Source organism: Podarcis pityusensis, assembly GCF_964106645.2.
Source record: "Podarcis pityusensis genome assembly, chromosome: 13".
NCBI lineage: Eukaryota > Metazoa > Chordata > Lepidosauria > Squamata > Lacertidae > Podarcis > Podarcis pityusensis.
Window position 1 is genome coordinate 23,373,535 of NC_138038.1, and position 22,621 is coordinate 23,396,155.

The 22,621-nt window shown below is 48.0% G+C and overlaps 2 protein-coding genes and 1 long non-coding RNA gene across 7 annotated transcripts in view; 1 reads left to right on the plus strand and 2 right to left on the minus strand.

The window, feature by feature from the left end:
- The window catches only part of LOC308462149, a 182,916-nt gene that overhangs the window by 914 nt on the left and 159,381 nt on the right, over positions 1-22,621 (plus strand). Inside the window, exons 2-4 of one of the 3 annotated variants that reach the window (XR_013979011.1) lie at positions 3,946-4,066; positions 22,109-22,217; positions 22,353-22,522. This is a non-coding gene — a long non-coding RNA (uncharacterized lncRNA). Of the gene's footprint in view, positions 1-3,945; positions 4,067-22,108; positions 22,523-22,621 lie in introns of those variants that run through there. The other 2 variants (XR_013979010.1, XR_013979012.1) reach the window with 2 other exon arrangements.
- Positions 4,362-12,599, minus strand: HCRT (hypocretin neuropeptide precursor). 2 transcript variants are annotated; one of them, XM_080979548.1, is made up of 3 exons: positions 12,114-12,599; positions 11,389-11,468; positions 4,362-5,729 (listed from the first exon to the last, which is right to left on the minus strand). In XM_080979548.1, exons 2-3 carry the CDS (start codon positions 11,407-11,409, stop codon positions 5,295-5,297), a joined length of 456 nt encoding a protein of 151 aa, XP_080835674.1. In that variant the 5' UTR covers positions 11,410-11,468; positions 12,114-12,599; the 3' UTR covers positions 4,362-5,294. The 2 variants fall into 2 exon arrangements, with proteins under 2 accessions (XP_080835674.1, XP_080835673.1); XM_080979547.1 differs by having other exon boundaries at positions 11,389-11,481; positions 11,838-12,599.
- The window catches only part of LOC308462023 (inactive phospholipase C-like protein 2), a 36,483-nt gene continuing 27,126 nt past the window's right edge, over positions 13,265-22,621 (minus strand). The window contains exons 3-6 of one of the 2 annotated variants that reach the window (XM_080979273.1): positions 20,747-20,956; positions 19,057-19,132; positions 18,477-18,586; positions 13,265-15,645 (exon numbers count right to left, since the gene is read on the minus strand). In XM_080979273.1, the coding sequence (XP_080835399.1) occupies positions 15,460-15,645; positions 18,477-18,586; positions 19,057-19,132; positions 20,747-20,956 (582 nt within the window). In that variant the 3' untranslated portion in view covers positions 13,265-15,459. Of the gene's footprint in view, positions 15,646-18,476; positions 18,587-19,056; positions 19,133-20,746; positions 20,957-22,621 lie in introns of those variants that run through there. The other variant, XM_080979274.1, reaches the window with a different exon arrangement.

Sequence of the window (22,621 nt, forward strand, 5' to 3'; positions counted from 1 at the left end):
GGGTCACTTCTCAGGGATGCAGTAGCAGCAGATTTCCCTGCACAAGGGGCTGGACTATGTGTCCTTTCCACTGTTGGGCCTATGATTTTGCTGCAACAGGGGTTGCCAGCCCTCTGGATCTTTGCAATTGTAGTCATATTCTTGTATACCTGCTAAACTGGGAGGATACTTGCCCTCTCCTTTCCGTTTGTCTCCTTCCCCGTAGCAGGGGTTGGGAACCTGCCAGCTTCCGGATGCCACTGGACTACAACTCCTATTATCCCTGTCCATTGCCCAAGCTGGCTGGGGCTGATACGAGTCAAGAGTCCAACCACCTCCCTACCCTGAAGAGCTGCCTTTCTCAACCACAGGTGAGGGGCTACAGTTAAGAAGAGAGTGCCTTTGGCCACATGCAGAATTCAGAGGGCGCTCTGAGCCAGGGCTTAATTCTGAACCTGTTTCAAATGCCCAACCTTATATGCTGAAGAGTGACCCCATTACACTACCTTTGTGTACAGGATTTAGTCAAAGGAGAGTCCCCAATTTTTTACATTAATTGGTTCAGAAGGCAAAATTGAGGTGAAAATTGGCAATGAGGTGGACCCAAACAGATTAATAAGCCCAAAAAGAATCAGTGTTTAGCTTGAGATATGGCCACCGTAGCTATTTTTTATTGTTGGGATTCAGCCCCAGATAATGCATATGAAAGTATGTCTGGACGCGAACAAATTCCTTTCTTTTGCTGCAACCTTTTGTTTTGTTGTCTTGATTATTTACTTGTGTTTTATCTTGTATTTTATTCTGTGAACCACCCTGAGATCTTTTGATGAAGGGCAGCATATACTTTAATAAACAATATTAATCATAATAATTCCTGGCCCTTTAATGAAGCTGAGATTTGTGCAGCAGCTGTTCGAGGATCAAAGGAGTGGCTTTCAAGTAGTATTGAACTCCAGCTCCTTGCTTGTTAAAATGATCAACTTCTTAATTAGCAGCATTGAGGATAGTGGAGGTGTTTTGGAGGAAGACAGAGAAGAATTTCAGGTGTCTTGATTGAGATTCACACCTGATTGAATTTCAGGTGTCTTGATTGAGATTAAGTTGTGTCAGGGCTCGGCTCGGTAATGTGTGGAGATATAAAGAAGAGAATACCTCTGAGCATGTGCAAAGTTTTGCTCGTAATGGGGGAAGGCAGAGAAAGAGAATAATTCCAGGTGGGGCAATTTAGATTCACCCAGAACTTAATTTGTGTCGGGGCTCAGTCATGCAATGTGTGAAGCAGTAAAGAACAGAGTACCGCTGAGCACATGCGAAGTGTCCTCCCCTTACTGCTAAACACAAAGAGCCCCTAAAAGGTAGGGGGTTACAAGTTCCAGAGGTCAGGCTGTGTACAAAATAAGAGCGCCTAACCTTTCCTTTTTTAGAGATGAAGCCCTAACACAACACACAAAAGAATCGCCCAAACAAAGAGATTCATTGCAGCCGGAGCTGCCAGCTTTCTTTGCCAACACTGCCCCCTGGCTGCCGACCAATGCCAAGCCAGTGAATTTGCCCAAGCAGCGTGGACATAGGGCCAGACAGTGATGGATGGATAGAAGCATCTGTTTAATAGATAGGTTATCTGAGATGAGGTTATGCTCCTGGTCTATTGGGGCAGAGTGGCCTATTATGGAGCATCAAAGGTGATTAAAGTAGTACTTTCTAAGAGAATGACATTGGCTTAAAAAAAAAAAAAAAACACCTTTGGCAAGTGCTTCTGGTTCAACCCAGGTAGTGATGGAAGAACTCTTATTGTCCTAGGCAGGTTCCCAGCGGCCAAGGAAATAAGCAGTTAGAAGAGGAACTGTCCCCATCCCACCCCCAAGAGCTGCCTCTGACTGTAGACTTTAATAAAGGGGTAGGCAAGTACAGGCCTTGAGATCGAATCTGGCTGGAAAAGTCGCCTCAAGTAATTTACTCCTGAGCTCATTTAAACCGCAGCTTTCCTGCCACTTCACTTTGAAGCCTTGCACACACCTCGAAGCACACTCGGCTTCTTACAGCCCTCACATGCTACAAAAGAAGGCCCAGGTGGGGAGGATCAGAAGGCTTTTAAAAGAAGGGATTTAAAAGCCCAGACTGCCCTGCCCTGGCTCTCGGGTGAAGCAAACACTGTTGCCCAAGTCCAGAATGTGACCCCAGTCCCTGGCCAGCTTTTTGTGATGGCTCCTTAGCTACTGTTCCAGAAGGCTATGTGGGAGTGATATGGTTTGAGACCCCCTACCCCTAATTCAAAGGCCCTCATAGCCCCCCCTTACCTGAACCTCTCCAGTTCTGTCTCTGTGCCTGGCTGAGGAGGGCGGCCCAGTGGTCCTCAGCTGTGCATGGCCTTGTTTATTCATGCTGTCTTATCCCAGCAACAGGGAACCTGTGGCCTTCCATTTGCTGTTCAGCTCCCATCAGCTCCAGCCAGCATGGCCAATGTTCAGGCATGATGGGAGCTGTAGTCTAACATGTGGGGACAGGGCTTAGCTTCCCCATTCTTGGTCTATTCAGATCCACCCATGTTTGATGCTTGAATAATTACAGTGGTACCTTGGGTTAAGAACTTAATTCATTCTGGAGGTCCGTTCTTAACCTGAAACTGTTCTTAACCTGAGGTACCACTTTAGCTAATGGGGCCTCCCTGCCGCTGCGCCACCGGAGTACGATTTCTGTTCTCATCCTGAAGCAAACTTCTTAACCTGAGGTACTATTTCTGGTTAGCAGAGTCTGTAACCTGAAATGTCTGTAACCCGAGGTACCACTGTATTGGGTATTAGAGAGTCTGGTGACCCTCTTTACTTTTTCGGTGATGACCCCTCTGAGTTTTTTTAGAAGGTGGGGAGCAGGGATAAATTGACTAAAATTGAGAGGAGTCAGGGCTGGGGCTTGTGGGTTTAGTGAAGAGCCCCCCTAGATGTATGGCAACCCTTGGGTTTAGTCATTTGGTAAAATGCAGTTCCAGCCCCCAGACCATTGTCTAGATAGGCAATAATGCTGTAGCTCAGGAGAATACAGGCCTGCCCCAAATTAGATGAGCTATATATACTCCTACTACTTTCTCGTTCTGTTGTGCCATATATATGCTGCTACTATCTCCTTCTGTTGTGCCATGATCATTTCTGTAACTTGTCCAGATGAAGGTCATCAGGATAATTCAGACCCTACAAGTCTCCCTATTTTCCAGGGACAGTCCCAGATTTACAGAAGTCGTCCCAGTTTCTGATTTGATCCTGGAATGTCCCACTTTTCCTTAGGAAGTCTGTATTTTCAGTGGAGAAATGTTGGAGGGTATGGAGTTATGTGACATCTGAAGGCAGCCCTGTCTAGGGAAGTTTTAAAATGTTTAATGATGTTTTTATATATGTTGGAAGCTACCCAGAGTGGCTGGGGCAACCCAGTCAGATGGGTGGGGAATAATAATAATAATAATAATAATAATAATAATAATAATAATAATAGATGTCCCTATTTTCATCAGAGAAATGTTGGAGGGTACGTATAATAATATCTGATCTCAGTGGGGGTGTTCTTTTCAAACACAGTGAACATTCATCTCTTGAGCATGAGCAACACCTACTCAAAAACAGCTGTCCACCCATCAGCCTGTCTCTAGTTCTGGAGGTCCTCAATGTCCTAGGACCTATAGGAAGGTAAAGGAAGGAGATGCCGTAAATCAGGAGTGAGGAAACTTTGGTCCTCCGGATGTTGCTGAACTCCAACTCCCATCAGCCCCAGCAAGCATGGCCAAAGGCCAGGGATGATGGGCATTTTAGTTCAGCAACATCCAGAGGGCCATAAGCTCTACACACCCGCCTCATACAGAGTCAGGCTCTTTGTCTCTCTCTAGCCCAGAGTTGCCAGGGACTAAACCTGAGACCTTCTGCAAGCAAAGCAGATGTTCTACCACGGAGATAAGCCACACACCATTTTTCTCTCACACAGGAAGGCAAAGGAATCACCAGCACTTTCTCTGCCAGTGAGAGCAGCCAACAGCAGCTCTGCAAGCCGAGATGCTGATGAGCATCAAGGAGCATTTGAGGGGCCTGATAAGAGGAGAGCTCTGGCAAGTACCTTTGATGCTGTTCACATTTGGGAAGGGAGAGTTCAAAGCACACAATACTTTGCATGTCTGATCTCAGGTGGAAATCAGTCAGTGAACAGAGTCCTTTGATAATAACAAACAATATGATTCAGCATGGATACAGCTCTTCAAAATGTTAAAAGCGTTGCATAGGTATTATCTTGCAGCAATCATTACAACAACCCTGTAAGGTGGGTCAGGGTTATTATAAACATGGCAGATTGGGGAGGTTGGGGGGGGACAATGAGGCTTCTCTAGGATGAGCTAGTGAGTTTATGACAGGCGAAGTTTCAGTCACAGCTTTTCAGAGTTATAGCTCTGCTGTAGGGAACCTTTGGCAACCGCATGTTGCTGAACTACAACTCCCATCATTCCCAGCGAGCATGGCCAGTGGCCAGGGATGACGGGAGTTGGAGTTCAGCAAAATGTCAGGCCAATGTCAGGAAAATCCAGTCTGCTTTAAAGCATGCTGGATTATTAACACTAAAAAGCTAAATCTAAGATTCCTGTTTAAGCTGCAAAGGGGTGGCACTCTGCTAAACACTCACAAACGGGAGGAAGGAAGGAAAATATCTAATAAATATAGCGTCTCCTAGCATCTAATCAAATCTCAACAAAAAGTGCACAACCACACAAAAGCAAGAAGTTTCTACACACACACACACACACACACACACGTGTCTCCATCCTCCAGGCAGCCACAAGGCATAACAGCAGCTCAAAGACACATCCTAGCCAGGCAAACAGGGGCTGCTACATGGGTGGTGAGAGGCTGTGGCCTAGGGATGGATGTGGCCTGGTGAGAGTCCCAAGGGCCAGCTGGAGAGGCCTGGAGGGCCACATTCAGCCTATCCACGCCCAGTCTGAATGTTTCCTACTCCTGGACTAGACAGATGCTCAGTTTGATCCAGAAAGGGCATCCTTCCGTTCTTCACGCCGGCAGCATCTCTCTCACACGGACACCAACAGAATGGCAATGAACACGATAGCTGGCTTTATTTGGAAAAGAACACAAGAGGAGCGTGAGGTTGACAGAAGTTTGAAAAGAGCTATTTACACAAGGGGAAGGACCGCCTCGCTGCCACCTCCGGGACAGCACCTAGCAGCTGCCTGGCATTAAAGGACAGATGACAGCGGCGATGATAGAAAGCAGAAGTTGCTCGGGTGGCTTCTTGCAATTTCACCCCCCTGCTGAGACATATGCACAGCCTTAGTAAATGGTATCTGAAGCACCCATCTTTGGGCCAGGTGGCAAGTCCCTCTCAAGGGGTGCTGGGCAGCCCATGGCTGGATCAGGCCTTGCAGAGTATGGTGCTGGCGTTACTCGGTTGCTGCCAGGCACATCCTCTGTGTTTCCCAGCCCCAATCCACTTGCTCGTTTGCCCATGGTGAGGATCCCAGCGGCCTGGTTCTCCGAACTGTGCAGGAGTTGATAGAGCCGGCTCTGGAAGGCCTTGGTGGTGGCTGTGGCGCTGCTCCGCTTGCCAAGGGTGAGGATGCCGGTGGCGTGGTTGCCCGTGCCATGCAGCAGCTCAAAGAGGTGGCACGAGCAGCTCTTTTGACGGCAGCAGTCTGGCACAGCTTGCTTGGTCATGGCGGAGGAGCAGAGCAAGAAGAAGAGGAGCAGCAAGGTGGCTCTCTGGACCTGGAGGGGTATGAAGATGAGTCAGAAATTTTCAGTATGAGAGGAAGATTTGAACCTCCAGAGTAAACTTAACAGCAGCCGCAGCCAGGCCGGCACTAACATTAGGCAGAGTGAGGCAGCAGCCTTGAGCAGCAGATTTTGGCACGGCTGTGAAAAAGCAGCAAATTGTTAGCAACTTCATGCATCATAATTACAATTAATTGTTATATTTTTATTGCTGGGGGCAGGGAGGAAGAAGTGCTTGTAGGATTTTTCTGCCTCAGGTGTCAAAATAACTTGGGTGGCCTTGGGTACTGCTTTGCAAAATGTCTTGAGCCAGTGATGCCCCCTTCCCAGAAGGCAGCTTAATCATCAAACCAGAACTATGAGGTGTGTAGGAATAGCCAAATAAGTTTAAATTATACTTTGGCTTGGGGGGAAAAGCATGCATTGGAATTTGCCACATTTTCATTAGGGTTCTCCTAATTAAACTTTTTTTCTCGTCTGTGACGATAGAGAGTTTTAGAATAACAGTGCTATATTTTTTGGGAGGTTAACATGACTGTAAACGTGTATTAAAAATAGCAACCCTATCATCTTAAGGAAATTAAATACATATTATAATGCCAGAAATGAGGGTACTTCCCCCCCCAAAAAACCCACCTTACTGCAAACATGTATGAAAGTTTCTTTAACTTTCTTTAAATCCCCTCTCAAGCTGCACTTCTATGAGTTCATTGGCAGAGCATTAACTTTGCACCCTAAAGTCCCCAGGTTCAATCCCAGCACCATCCCATCTGAAATCCTGGATAGCTGCTGCTGCCAGTCAGTGAAGACAATACTGAACTAGGTGGTCCAATGGTCTGACTTGGTACAAGTCAGCTTCCTAAACCGTACCCTCCAACATGCTGAGTCCCAAAACTGAGACATGTGTCTTCCTTTCTGTGCTCCTGCACAAATCACATGACCCATGTGACAGCACAGAGCCCAAAGACACTTTTTGGGAGGAGGGCACTCATGGTGCCCAAAACCATGTACCGTATTTTTTGCTCTATAGGACGCACTTTTCCCCCTCCAAAAATGAAGGGGAAATGTGTGTGCGAATGCTATGGAGCGAATGCAGGCTCCTTGGCTTCAGAGATAGCAACGCGAAGCCTCCGAAGCGCAGAGGGAGAGCTCCCCCCGCGCTCCGGAGGCTTCGCGTTGCTTTCGCTGAAGCCACCTGAACCCCCCTGGAGCACAGGGAATTCCCGCTGCGCTCCAGGGGCTTCAGGCAGCTATCCGCAAGCCTTTGGAGCGCAGCAAGAGTTCCTGCCATCTGAAGCCTGGAGAGCGAGAGGGGTCAGTGCACACTGATCACTCTTGCTCTCCAGGCTTCGCTTCGCTGGAGAGGCGCTGCACAGTTTTCCCTCTCTGCGCAGCGCTCCTTCAGTGAAGCGGGAGGAGAAATGGAAGGGGCTCTGTTTCTCCTGCCGCTTCGCTGAAGGGGCGCTGAGCAGAGAGGGGGAGAATTTTTTTCCCCCTGTTCTCCCCCTCCTATGGTCCGGTGCGTCCTATAGAGCGAAAAATACGGTATTTTAGGGTGCTGCATGAGTATGGCCCTGAAAAAAGTGCAGGATGGATAAATGATTAATGGGAGGACACAGGAACATCCCCACACAGAAACAAATCAGGACGAATGCTCATTGTCATAAAACTACCCCACAAACACATCAGAACAAAGCTAAGTGAAGACCAGGCATCGTTTAATCTCTCTGCAAGCTTTGGGCAAGCAAATCAGAGCAAACTCTCAATAAAAAGGCTTAGAGAAGCCCTCTGAAATTTGGATTTGGTAGTCCCTGGACAAGGGGAGCCTGTACTGAAGAGACAGGCATCACTTGAACTAAAGCTGAACAAGGCTTTTGGCATTTCAAAACACAAGATTGCAGAGCAGCTTTAAAACTAGGGGAAATTAAGAGGCACTGTCTTTTCTTGAGGACTCATCCCTCTGAGATGATGCTCTAAATATTCAAATACCCTCAAAGCGGGGGCTGAATAGAAGCTGGTAACAAAACATAAAAATGAATGAATGCAAATCAGAAAGTCCAACAAGGGTCATAGAAAATATTATACACATGCGGCATTTAAAAAGGGAAGCAATATATAAAGTTGATATTCTAATGCGAAAAGCCTGAAAGCAAAGATTAGGTGAATTAGCACCAAGTTATCTGCTCCATAGATTTTACTGCATGTACTGAGCCATCAACTGGGATAACTTTCATAGGCAGCTACAAATTAGCATCTGAGGGCCAAACTAAGTGAAAACGTGTCTTTGCATTTAATGGTGGGGTGATTGCTGCTGCTGTTTTTTAATGCAAATAGTATCATCTTGGTGCCAATGCGAGATTTCCTCCCAATGCAAATACAAGCTTCAGAGGAGGGATTTTTTTGCCTGGCGCTAAAAGAGAATGCAGATATAATGAGCATATCAGAAGCCCGGTCTATCAAGCGGAATCAGTAGACTGCAATTACCCCTCCATATCATGTGTTACAGAGAGGGCAAGGCAAGTCGTGCTTGCAGGTGGGAGTAGTGCTCTGTTCATGAAAGAGGGCACAGAGTCCAATAAACCAGAAATCTCTTAAGGAAACAAACCTCTTCAGAGAGTCAGTCTCTGCAGAAATAACAAGCAAACATAAGCAGTAGAGTGGTAGGGATTTTATTATAATCCTCCCTCCTGCCTGGATGCAAACTCTTGATGGTGATCTTTGAGGTGCAGAAAGACAGCAAGGAGGCAGCCAGAGATGAAAACGTTGTCATAATGGGTCACTTCAATTATCTGGGGAAACATACATTTAGCAAAGAGACAACAGATCGAGCAGTGGAGGCAGGACTTATTAGGGCAAATGGGGCACTGCCCCACCAGCCTCAGTCTGCCCTCATCCAGTGCCCACCTGCCCACCTTCTTACCAGGGGGTGGCACTGCCTTGACATCTCCCCACCCTCTTAGTCTCAGTGTTGCCTTTGTAGAAATCAGCTGGGAAGAAGAGGATGGGGATGAAACTAAAACAAGCTGATTGTGCCTGCCCTTGGCTCTGGCTCCCCCTACTGTTGGCCTCCCTATCTTGCACCCTACCAGCCACTCAAATCGAAGTGAGAGCTCTGATGCAGTTCCATTGGTAGCCTATCGTATTTTTTACTCGTAAGTCGTATTGAAATATTATTTTATTTTTCTTTCTTCATTGCATTTATATCCACCTTTTCCTCCATGGAGCTCAAGGTGGCGTATATGGTTCATCTTCCTCTCTTCATTTAATCCAGTGTGAGGTAGTGGTTAAGAGCAGTAGTCTCGTAATCTGGTGAACCGGGTTCGGGTCTCCGCTCCTCCACATGCAGCTGCTGGGTGACCTTGGGCTAGTCACACTTCTCTGAAGTCTCTCAGCCCCACTCACCTCACAGAGTGTTTGTTGTGGGGGAGGAAGGGAAAGGAAAATGTTAGCCGCTTTGAGACTCCTTCGGGTAGTGATAAAGCGGGATATCAAATCCAAACTCCTCTTCTTCTTCTTCCTCACAACGACCCTGTGAGGTAGGTTAGGCTGAGAGGCAGTGACTAGGCCCAAGGTCACCCAGTGGGCTTCATGGCCGAGTGGGGATTTGAACCCTGGTCTTCCAGGTCCAGGTCCAACCCTCTGACCACTATGCTGCACTGATGTTCTCCCACTCAGTGAAAAATGAACAATTATAAGTGGGTTATATATTATTTAAGTAACTAAGTACGTATGTCATCACTTGTAGCCGCAGTGTTCCCCACGTACAAATTACGAACACTTTTAAATCAGATCTTTGGGCAGCCGTGCTGTCCAATTTTAAACGTTGGTTTTGAGAGCAATGTAACATAATGTCACTGCTGAGCCAGGTCAAAGGTCTAGCATCCTGTACTCAGAGTGGCCAACCAAGTACTTAGGGGAAGTTCGAAAGCAGCGTCTGAGCTCAACTGCACTCTTCCCACTTCCCCATGATTCCCAGGAAATGGCATTTGGAGTCATATTGCCTCTGCCTGTGGAGGTGAATGTCAGGTTTTCTGATCTTAAGTCATTAAGGGCCAAGCTAAACATGATGTCCAGTGTATCTTTGAATTTACCAATGTTGTGCAGGTTTTTTTTTTATTTTTATGCAAATTGCATCAGCTGTCTGAGAAAATATTTATTGGGATTTCAGCAGGCATATCAAGAGAATGCAGCCCTCCTTTGCCCCTTTGCAGATCAGAGGAAAATGCTTCCTCTGAAGCTTGGATTTGCATTGAAAATGCACACACACACACACACACACACACACACGGCCGCACGGACACACAGCAATGGAGGATTTATCCCTAAAGTAAAATAGCACTATAGGAAGAGAAACTTTCCTCAGGACAATCAGAGGGAGGAAAGGGTTAAATCCCATAAATCAACAGGGCTTACCTGTGAACAAAGAAAGATTGGTTTCACTATAACCTGTTTGGGGCTTGTTAATACTAAATAAACCAACTGCAAACATATAAAATTATAGACAGTGTGAGAAAGTGTCCATTATCCCTTACACACAATATGAAAACACAAGCTCACCTAGTGACTGGCAGCCATTCAGGACAGATGAAATGAAACAAATCACACAGAACGTTGTGTAAGCCACCGATGGAATTTTATCGCCAAAAGGGGTTCTTTTTAAACCGAACCTGGGACCTTTTGCATGAAAAAGCATATGCTCTGCTGCTGAGCTACAGCTCTCCCTCCTACCTCCCACCCCCCAAATGGACGAGAGGTCTGTCAACAGCTAGCAGCCATGAGAAATGGGATCTCATGCTCAGAACCAGTAAACCTCACTGAATCAGATGCTGACGACAGTCCACAGAGAGCTTTTGTCTTCACGGCCATTTGTGGACTTCATACCGTAGATGCATCGGATCAGCCGCTGTTGAGAGATGAAGTGCTCGACCGGTGGACCAGCGATTCTTATTTACAGCGCACCCTTGTTCTCTCACGCCTGTTCCACTCAAGCACACTGGTTGTGCTCCCATTTTGTTGCTTTTCTTCCGTCCCACTACCTCTGCTGCTTCCCCTCTCTATACCCAGGGCACTTCCCCCTTCTCTGTCCCATAGCGCAAGCTACCAGAGACCACCACCCTCTACCTCACAAAGTCCTTCTTGAAATCATCCAAACTTCCCCTGACTTTTTACTCCACTACCACTTCTAACTTGCCCCTTTTACCCAACCTGGACCTCCCCTCCATCCCATTCCTTTTAATTAGTCTGAAGCCCTCTAGGGAAAGTAGCATTGCTTTTCTTTAATTTTCCATGCAGCTCCTAATACTCTTCAACAGCAGTAGTAGAAAATTGTGAGGGGGAAACCTCACATTGGTGACAAGATGGTGTCTTCTATTGCACCATTAGCTTGTTGGAAGCTTTTGAGCTCCACAGCACTCTTCCGTGACACTCAAGTTTGAAATCGAGTCCTCTGTTTTTAACTGGTTTTGTACATCGATCTACTGGCTTCCTTCTAAGAGCGTTTCCTAGCTTCACTCCAGATTCATGTTATCTTCCAAGGCTTGGCCCAACTAGAGAGGAACATGACAACCCAGATTTGCATCTCCAGCTCAACATTGTGCTGCCGCCACCCCACCCCCCAGGTTTGCTCATCTAGAGAGAGTGATAGGGCAGTTACCTTAATCTTCTGGCTCTCCATAATCTTGGTTGTCTTCAAGGCGACAAGTTGGCTTGTGTCATGACCTTCCAGGGGTGATGCTGTAAGGAAAAGCTGGAGGAAGCGGTCAATTTATAGGGCCATTTTCTACGTAGGCTCCAGGTACCTCACTTGCTCCCATGATACGTGACACAGACACACACATCCTTTCCTATGGCAATGCCAAAAATAACCGTCTCCCCACCGACCCCTCAGAGAGGCTCAGAAAAGAGAGGAAGGATCCTTTTGTACCCCGTCTCTTGGAGACCGGCCAAGACATCCACCCGCCTTTGTCGTTCCCCCTCCAGTAATGAACCCACAGACGTCTGAGGAACCGGACAGCCGCTTACGAGCCACAAAGGCAGCCAACGGCTAGGCCGAGATAATGAGAGGCGCCGCACTTGTTAGCATGGGCCCATTAGGCTAATTACCTCAAAAACATGGAGCCAGAAGCTAGCAGTGCCCTTTTCGCTGGCACGTGGCATTGGCACACTTCCTTCCACACGGGGCACATGTCTCAGAGAATATGGCACCCCCAATCCGCACACATACACAGCACCAGTACTTGGGTTTCGGGGGGTGCAGCACCCCAATGTCACCCGTCCTCCTAGCCTAGCCCAGAGGTGAGGAATCCAATTCCTGGTTGGTGGTGGCTTAGAAGTGATGTGCAGGCACCAAAGTCCCTTTCAGCTAAACTCCACCCTTACCTGTATGATGTCAGGTGTAGGGCAGGTAGGGAGGCTTGCCTGAAGCAGCTTCACAGAGGAAACAGGGAGGCCAAATTTGGCCCGGGGGTTGCAGGATCCCACCTGCCACCCCCCACCAGCTCTCAGAAGAAGAGAGGCCTCACATGGGACTTTCAGGGAACATGAAGCCAAAGTGTGATTTGTGGACTAAATTATTGTGTCTCAGGCTGCTCTTAACGGTACAGGAATCCTCTGAGGAAAAAACAGCAGGCAATCCCATTCTACGTTCCTCTCCATTTCAGGTAGCCCCATTAACTTTCTGCATCTGTTTAAGGCAGAAGTGGGGAACCTCCGGCCTGCAGGCCTCACGAAGCCTAGTACAGGCCCCCGTTTCGACCACACAACTGTTTCTCCCAAACCATGTCCAACTGCCCCACATCAGAACTCATACATAATATCAGGTGTGGAGCAGAGAAAGGGGAGACCTCAGGGAAACTATTGGGCGCTTAAAGCTGCACCGTAGCTAGCAGGGCTTGCTGTCAGTGCCGATCAGCAGACTGCTGGTTTTGGCAATCTCCTTTGAGCAGAGGTGGGCAGTCTCACTCACTCATTATAGTCATAGCTGTCAACATTTCCCTTTTTAAAGGGAAATTCCCTTATTCTGAATAGGATTCCTCTCAAGAAAAGAGAAGAGTTCACAGCTATGATCATAGTTGACCCGTGTGGAATCAGGAATCTGGCCCACTGGCCAGATCCAGTCTCGCCTGCCCCCCACTCTAAGTCTTACTGTAATAGAAGCCATACCCACACTGAGCAAGATTCAGGTATATTTGGAAGTTGCAAATTCATCAATGGGGAGATGTGAGGAGAGGTGAGATGTCCCTCAAATAGAGATCCAAAAAGGGAACTGATCCTGATAAGAGATAGTATGGAAACAGGGGGTATATCCAGGCACAATGGCAGCATGCCTGACCCATGTACTAGAGGACACAGGTTCTGCTTGGTAGACACCTGGGTTACCAGGAGATAAGTGTTTATGTATGGGGCAGAAATTTTAAAGAGAGGGAAGTGGTGGGTGCAGAGGGAATGCTGAGCCCTTTCACCATTTTCCTTGCCCCCGTTGCTTTTCTCCAAGTGCTGTGAGGGCATGATTAAAAGAGACAGAAAGAACAGAAGAGAAGCTCAGGTTTTATTGTCAAGAGAATCCATCCCTCACAATCCTAGAGGAAGCCTTCCAGGTCTGGCATGAGGGGAACAGGGCCCAGCTGGGGAATCATCAGTCTATGCCCCCCCCCCCACTCAGCAACACCCCAAAAACAAGGAAAAGTGAGAGAGAGATCAATGTTAAGGAACCAGAAGACACCATTGCACAAATATCTGTGAGACTGGCAAAATATTTCAAATTTCAACATTTCAAATGTGAATTTAAGGGACACTTTGAAAACTCAAGCTTTAAGGTCTGCGTGTTATTTTTCAAGATGGTATGATCTTCTTGTTAGATTTACAATCTTACAGCCTTGCTTTCTTTTTGGCCAACAAACAAACAAACCCCACGACCCTGAATCCAACAATATTCCATAACTTGGGAACAATGGGGGGAGGGGGGAATCCAGTCAGGAGAGGATAAAATTTGGGTTGCATCCAGCGATATCATACTCAAAGTAAACCCACAGAAATCAACTGGCACGCTTCAATTAATTCTGTTGATTTCAGTGGATCCACTCTGAGTGTGACTTAACTTGATGCAACCATTTGAAGTTTTACAACCAGATTCTAGAGAGGAAAGTTTGAGATGTAGTCCTCCTTGTCATTTCAGCTCTAACTAGGAGCCTCAAAGCATGGTGGGGGAGAACAAGACATACCAAGATGTCTTCTAGCCCTCTCCCTCCTCACTGCCACCTTGCCCTGAGGAAGATCTGTGTCCAGCAGACAACAGAACTCTATAATATTTCAAGTTGGAAGGAGGCAACCTGGAGGTCATTCAGACCACCCCAGCAATCCTGGAATCTCAGTGTCACAGCAGCCCTGACAGTTGGCCCTCTGCTTAAATACTACCAGCAGGGAGCCCACCACACCTCCTGAGGGAGTCTCTTCCAGCGCCCCACAGCTACAAGCCTTGCTCTGCAGCTGTGAGCCACTCAATTCCCAGGGGATCCTGTACCCAAAATCTGAGTTTGGCCTTCCTCTTGCTAGTGAATTTAGTTCCAAGGGTGGAGAGAAAGAGAAGCTGTTTTTATTTTAGTCTCAGCCCAGATAACATGCCAATGGCAGCCTCCTCCCACTCACCAACAGGGGGCGCTACATAGGATCCAGAGGTGATCCTATGCACAGCTCTTAGGGCCTTGTGCTTCTAGCAGACCTTGACCCAAGACCTCAAGAAATGTCAGGCAGGGGATTCAGCCTCCGAGGTGCCACCCGCCTCCGTCCAAAAGGATGAAATTCCAGCAGGGCCGGCCCTACCATTGAGCAGCCACCTGAGCTGATTTCAGGTGTCAGGAAAAGGACAGCAGATTGTTTGATTTATGATGGTTGCATTTTTACTGACAGGGAGGGGGGGAGACTCATGTGGGAATTTCTGGCTCAGGTGCCAAAGAAAACAGCAGTACTTGACTAGCTTTGGCTACTGCTCAACTCAGCTCGGGCAGCAGCTGACATTCGCTGCTCTGCCTCCGGCAGTAAAATGACTTGACTGCAGAAGGCCAGCCGAACAACCACCTCTTTACACTGATAGGCCACAGCAGCTCAGCTGACACCTATCTGAGCCCCTATAGAAAAGCTTCTGGGCCAGGCTTGGTTACTGGTCCAACGAATGAAGAGGCCTTTGCTGACGCTGGTTTTTCATGGGAGCCTCAGTAAAATGAATGGGAGCACCCCAAGGAACATGGAGTCTCCTGTTTGTTTCAGTGATCACATCAACACCATACATGTAGAGCATGTGGCTTCCCTCAAAGTCTTGGGGACTGTAGTTCACCCCTACCAGAGCTGCAATTGCCAGCACCCTTAACAAACTAGAGTTCCCAGGATTCTTTGGGGGAAGCTGCACGTCTTCAATGTGGAATGACCAAAGAGGCTGGTGAAGGAGAGGTTTTCCCACAGGTTACGGTCAAATCTGTTTGTCACTGCCATCTGAAATCTGCTGTCTGGGGTTGGTCACCCTGTTTAGGAAAAGAGAGCCCCAGTTGTTACGCGCATAGTGACTTGGAAGTTGACTGGCGAGAACCTCAAGCTACTTCCCCACGCTGGAGACAAAACTGTGCTTCGTGTCAATTTTTAAAAAATAAAAATAGAAATCCGCCACGCTTCATCCCAAGTCTCTGTGTGTGTCCATAAGTCCACTGCCCTCCCTTGGTCTCAGGGCCACTCCGAGTCAGCAGGATCCGGTGTCGCTGCCCCCTTCGGTTTCCGGGATGGGATCGAGGAGAGCTCGGCCGCGGAAGAGGTCGGGGGAAGCGGCGCCATTCCGGCCGATGCCACAGGACTGTGCGGCGTTGTGGATCTGCCAGAGTGTGTCAAGTGCCTCTGCCTTAGAGTGTTTCAGTAGGTCGGCCTGGCCCTGTGGGCGACGGAAGAGTTGAAGAGGTGATGAAAGGTGGTCACAGAGTCAAGGAAAGAAAACAAAAAACACACACCCAGAGGTCCAACAGCAAACTACAGTGTGGAAGGTAACCCGACAAATTCAGCTGCTTAATAATTCTCCTTTTGGGGAGGGAGGAAGCCAACTTGCCTACAATGTATTATTGGTGGGCAACGTCGCTGAAAAAAAACAAAAGGTGCCCAGTGTATGCAGAAGGAGTTGTTATAAAATAATACGCATGAAGAGAACGAATCATACTGGTTCTATACGTGAGGCAAACTGAAGTTGTATCGGCCTCAGTCCAGTATACCTGAAGGAGCGTCTCCACCTCCATCGTTCTGCCCGGACACTGAGATCCAGCGCCGAGGGCCTTCTGGCAGTTCCCTCACTGCAAGAAGCCAAGTTATAGGGAACCAGGCAGAGGGCCTTCTCAGTAGTGGCACCCGCCTGTGGAATGCCCTCCCACCAGATGTCAAAGAGAACAACAACTACCAGACTTTTAGAAGACATCTGAAGGCAGCCCTGTTTAGGGAAGCTTTTAATGTTTAATAGACTGTTGTATTTTAATATTTTGTTGGAAGCCGCCCAGAGTGGCTGGGGAAACCCAGTCAAGCGGGCGGGGTATAAATTTATTATTATTATTATTATTATTATTATTATTATTATTATTATTATTTATCTCAAACTTTTTTTAAAAACAGTATTTTCCTTTGTTGACACATTTTGGTAAAGGGGCAAATCTTTCCTCCCATTCTGACACAACAAAGACTTCAGTCATCACAACAGAGACTTAGTTCAACTGCTTTTGCTTTTCTTACACGGCTTTAATGAGAAAAGTGCAAATAAACTTAAACAAAAAGCTGCCCATTATAGTTGCAAAACACACACACACACACACACACACACACACAGTCATAACATTAGCAGAAATCAGAGCATATGACCAACCTAGTGGCATAGGAAGCTTCCTTATACCAAGTCAGAACATTGGTCCACCTAGGCTAGTCCTGTCTACACTGACTGGCCGTGCCTCTCCAGGGTTTCAGACGGGGATAGTCCCTGTTCCACCTGGAGATGCCAGGGATTGATTGTGGGACCCGGATAGCTCAGTTGGTTATAAGTGTGGTCTTGATAATACCAAGGTTGCAGGTTCTGTCCCTGCATGGGACAGTTGCATATTCCTGCCTTGCAGATGATCTTCAGGGTCCCTTCTGACTCTACAGTTCTATGATTCTACGACTGTCGGTCTCGTAACGAAAATTAAGAGACCAGGAGAAGTCAGTGTTAGGGGAGGAGTTGAGCCCTTTCACAGAATATTTGAAGAAATATAACAGTCAGATAAGTTTGTAAGTAGGATTTGAACTGTGGACGGCAGTGAAGAACCATCTAGATATTAAGCTAAGCTGAAGAGGGGTGTTAGGTATGATATGCAGCAAGATAAGGGGAAATAAGGAAACCATGGAGGGGAAGTTCATATGTATTAGAAAGGATGGGGGTATTAAATGTATTAAAGCTCTGGAAAAACTTTGATGATGATGATGATGATGAAGAAGAAGAAGACGACTGTTGGTGTGCAGAGCAGATTGCTCTACCACTGAACCACTGGACTTTAAGCAGCAATGTCATGCAATGGGGGAAATCAGCAGCAAGGAAGCCATCTGGAGAGAAGCCATCAGCATCCCCTTTTAACCAAAGCAACTGAAGGAAAGCACAGCTCTAAGCAGCCCTCGTGTTTTTCAAAACAGCAACAGACAATCAAGATGAAAGGACATGGAACATGCAGCGCCCACCAGGTGGCAGTGCCTGCTCACCACCGGACCACGGACACTTTAGATTCTTTAGAAAGTCTGTGGCCCAAACAAAACCCGGCATTCAATGCACAAGTGCTTTTGACACCCCCCCCAAAAAAACCCCTAGAGCTGCAGCTTGAAATGCATGGGGAGGGAGAGATCATTCCGTTTCCTGCGAGCCCAGCAAAAATCTCCCAGGAAGAAAACATCCGCAGGGCAATAGTATTTTGTTTACTTATTTGTCATGGCCCACCTTTCCTTCAAAAAGCTTAGAGTGGGATACTGTACATGGTTCTCCCTTTCCCCATTTTATCCTTAGAACCCCGCCTGGGCAGTAGGTCCATGCTCTGGTTTATCTCCCGCCTGGACCACTGCGCTCTACGCAGAAAGTGACTCAGAAACTACATCTAATCCACTGGCTCCCAGTACGTTTCCGAGCACAATTCAAAGTGTTGGTGCTGACCTTTAATGCCCTAAACAGCCTCGGGCCTGTATTCCTGAAGGAGCATCTCCACCCCCATCATTCAGCTCTGAGGGCCTTTTGGCAGTTCCCTCATTGCGAGAGAAGTTACAAGGAACCAAGGAACCAAGTAGAGGACATTCTGGGTAATTGCACCTGCCCTGTGGAACGCCCTCCTATCAGATGTCAAAGAAATAAACAATGATACCACTTTCTGAAGACACCTGAAGGCAGCCCTGTATTGGGGTAGTTTTTTAAGCTTGATGTTTTTGTGTTTTTGTATTATGTTGGAAGTTGCCCAGAGTGGCTGGGACAACCCAGAGATGGGCAGGGAAAGAAAGAAAGAAAGAAAGAAAGAAAGAAAGAAAGAAAGAAAGAAAGAAAGAAAGGTTAGGTTGATAGGTAATGGCTGGCCCCAAGGTCCCCCAGCGAGATTTTTGGCTGACTGGGTATTTGTGCATGCTCAAATTCCTCTTTTCTCACGTCCCGTGGCTGAAGTCCTGGTCCTGAGACCCTGTCCCAGAAAATCCTACCTCGCAGCAAGTGCTGCTCCTAATTACCTTCAGGACAGTGATGTTCCAGGCAAAACTTTCCAGAGCTTTCTGCAGCTTCCGCCCTTTCAGGCCTTCCTTGGCCTCCAAACGGTGCAGCTCCTTGTGAAACCCCATCCCTGGAGAAATGTGGAGAGGGAGGCAAAGGAGACAATCTGTCACAGGCCTGCTGCCTTCTGGACAAGGTAGGACTGCGCTCCTGAAGGCTGGAAGAGCACACCCCCACCCCAAGGGTCAAAGGTGGCTGTGCGTTCACCCCACTATGGCACCTGGTCATCAACTTTTGCAGGTTTTTCAAAGAGGTTTAAGAAACCCTTTCAGAGCACTCCAAAATCATTGCCCATCTACGTGCACAGAAAACAGTGCGACTGACTCTCAAAACTTTGGGATTATTGAAATATATACCACAATAAATCATTCATCAGTGGGGAGATGTGAGGATTTGAGTCGTGTGACTCAAATTGCATAGACTAGACCCATTAAAAAAAAAAAGCCATGTGGACTAAGCTTGCTTTTGTGGCCCTTCTGAGATTAGGGCCCCTGAAGCTTTGAGCTTTGTTAGTTTCATAGCAGATCCTCCGCTGCCTACCTGCTTGTTGCACCTGAATAATCTTGGCGTGAACGGCATCGGCTGACTCAATTAGTGTGCGGCCTGTTTGGATCATCTGATGGCGGGAAAGTAAAAGAGAGAGAAGGTGTGGTTAGTGGGGTGGGGGCTGAGCAAGCCAGCAAAGCACCCCACCTTACAGGAGGCCCTTGGCCCCACTATGCACAGATAGTGTGTACAGATAGATACTAATTGCACAGATTCCAGGGCTTCTCTATGTGTTACTCTTTCTCACTGTGACAAAGTCTTTGCAGTTCTAGCTGCTAGGGCCAAAGAGCACGTTATGTTAGTCACATGCCTCTGCCCTTAAGCGCCGATCCAGATCTGGAGTCTAGTGTGGGGGGTGTCTTTAGCCACTTTGCTATAGGCCCAATCCACATCAGGGGGTCCTATGCCTATCATGAGCATTGCCCAAGAAAAGATCTATGGGTTGCTGCACTTCAAACAAAAGAGCCTGGCAGATAGCTCAGTTGGTACAGCATGAGACTCTTAATCTCAGAGTCATGGGTTCGAGTCCCACATCGGGCAAAACATCCCTGCATTGCAGGGGGTTGGACTCTACGATTCTATGAATCTACCAGTAATCAGCTATCCAGGAAGCTGCTGGAGGCAGGGGCTGAGCAGTGAAGCACAGTACCAGCTTGGCCACAGAGCACCTGAACGGCGCAGGTGCATATTGGATTGGCTTGAGTAGCACAGCCAATCTGCCACTCAAGACAAGAGGCTTGGCATGCCTAATAGTAGGGCTGGCCCTGCTGCCGGGGCCCCAGCAGCTGGTTGATGATGCCATGTGCTGGCACCAGGTCTGGTACAGTCGTACATTGGAAGTTGAACGGAATCTGTTCCTGAAGTCCATTCGACTTCCAAAACATTCGGAAACCAAAGTGCGGCTTCTGATTGGCTGTAGAACGTTCCTGCAGCCTATCAGAAGCCGCGGAAGCCCTGTTGGATGTTCAGCTTCCAAAAGAACGTTCCAAAACCGGAACATTCACTTCCAGGTTTCGATCATTCAGGAGCCAAGGCATTTGAGATCCAAGGTACGACTGTACTAAAATCCCCTCGAGGACAGAATAGGAAGGGAGCTTTCACACAATACTAAAGCAGATCTTGCTCCAGGCAGGATTGTAATGTGAATGCCAGGATTGTAATGTGAATGCAAAACCTACATGGGGCAGGGTGGGGAGAGATGCTCATACCCATTAGAGAGGGGAAATAGCACAGGAGAACCTAAAATTCCACATAAGATTTATATGTGGAAAAGAGGCCTGTTAACGGGCTTGACCCGGGTGCAGGTGCAAAGATGGCCGCTCTATCCCTGTATCTCTATGGTGCAGGCCCCATAACTGGGCCTAGTCTTGGCTGCTGCCTAAAGAGCTGCGCATTATTGAATCTCTCCTCCATCTGAGTCTCAAGGTGAACGTGTGCTGCACTGAGAGAATGGGGTTGGCGGGAGCAGGAGCCCTTGGTTAAGATTTGCACCACAAATGTGTGCCCCATCTCACCCCAAATTGATATTTTTGCTGGGCCTCGAAACAAAACCAGGAGATCGGAAAAGAGGGACCACCCTGTTATGGAAAGGAAACAGCAGCTGATACCCCTGGCAAAGGCCCAGGGTCCTGTCCCCCCCCCCCCCAGTCCCCCCCAACCCACCCACCCACCAGTTTACACTCACGGTGTCGTAGGCAGCAAGCACTTTCCGCAGGAGCTCTGGGACCGGCCCCTGGGCCTCCATGGAGGGGTATTCCTCGCCCAGGTTGAGGGTGACGGCTGGAGGGCTCTCCTTCTCGCTGGGCTGCAGCCAAGTGGACAGCTTTAAGATGCACTGCTTGATGTTAGCTGCCGGTGTCAGGCCACACAATTCCTTGAAGGAGACCAGAGCATTCTAAGGGAAGGAAAAGAGGGTGAGGGATGGGGAATGTCAACATGCCAGGAGGCCACGGGCCCCCCTGCCCCATACATTTCTGGCTGCTCCCCTTGAACTACAGGCCCCCTCCCAAAAAAAACGACCCAGAGGGATAAAAACTTTTGGTGGTCCCTGACTGTTTTCTGGGGGTGGATGTCGTAGCAAAAAGCTTCGGAGGCACTCAGAGCATCTGTGGGGCCTGCCCCTCACTTTTCTCCCCAGCTCCTAGCTTTGGGGAAGGGCAGAGGCTCACCGTAAGCACGGCATGGGGTGCTATTCATGATGGGAATGTGGGTACCCCCTGCCAATCCCGTTCTAAGCCAGCAGGCGCAGGGGGCAATCCTGTAGCTGGGACTTAAAGATGTACCTAGCAGCACTGAGTTTAATTCTATGGCTTTGGGCTTGTCACTTTCCCTCGGTCGCTTTTCTCGCAGCCTTTAAAATGGGCATAAGATCTCAGGTGGCACAGTGGGGCAGTGCGTCTGGCTGTTAACGAGAAGGCTGCTGGTTCAAGCCCACCCAGGGATGGCTGTGAGCAGGATTCCTGTATTGCCGGGGGCTGGACTAGATGGTCCTTAGGGTCCCTTCCAACTCTACAGTTCTATGATTCTAAGAAGATATGGGTGAGGCTGTGGACACGTGGGTAGCAGCAATCAGAATTATACTTAGCATTTCACTTTGCAGAGATTTCCGAACTGCTCAAAGCACTCCGGCTAAGTTGTCTTACTTGCCCCTCATACCATTCTTGAATAAGGCAACTCTGGCTGGAGATTGCGTGTGCATGGTGGTTAGGTGAGGGGCGGAAAGAGGCAGATTCCTGGCTTACAGCTCATTATTTGAAATGCATTCACACGTTCTCCTCTTTAGGAGGAATGCTGAGTCAGAGATAGCTGGACAGCCTCTCCAACACATCCCCACCCTCAAGAAAGAGGATTGCAGGTTTGCATCAAATTTGCACATGCTAATTTATATTGTGTAGATGCAAAACAGAAACATGATACATGTCACTGTATTGGAGGAGACTGTGCCCAGGTGATGCGCTGTGTGTCTGCTCGGTCTGCTGCCCAGGTGTTGCCAACTGTTGATGGGCAATGCCAAGCGCCCCCACCTCTACTGGTTCTCCCTTCTTAGGGTTCTTTTATCATCCAGAAGAAGGACCAGAGAGGAGTGTCCTCTGCCAGCCCTTCAGACAGAGCAAGAGAGGAAAACCTCAATCTGCAGGCCTGATCCAGGTCTCCAGGTAAATTCTAATCCATTTCCAAGACTCCACTGATTTTGGAAGACGAAACTATATTGGGGGTGGGGGGAGGTAGACAGAGCATGGGGTGAGGGGAGTTCAGGGTGCTGATGAAGTTGCAAACAACCTTCTCCCCAGAGCAACCCTTGGAAGCGCAGAGAGGGGGAAAGAAACCTCACTTCCACCAGCTGATCTGCACAACCTGTGTGACCTGTGAGTGTTTGTATGCAGTGTGTGTGTGTGTGTGTGTGTGTGTAAGAGTGTGGCCCCCAGAGGATTGGCTAAAGGTGAGTGTGGCCCTTGAGCTAGATGATAGATAGATCGATAGATAGATAGATAGATGATAGATAGAGAGATAGATAGAGAGATAGATACCATAGATAGATGATAGATAGATACTGTAGATA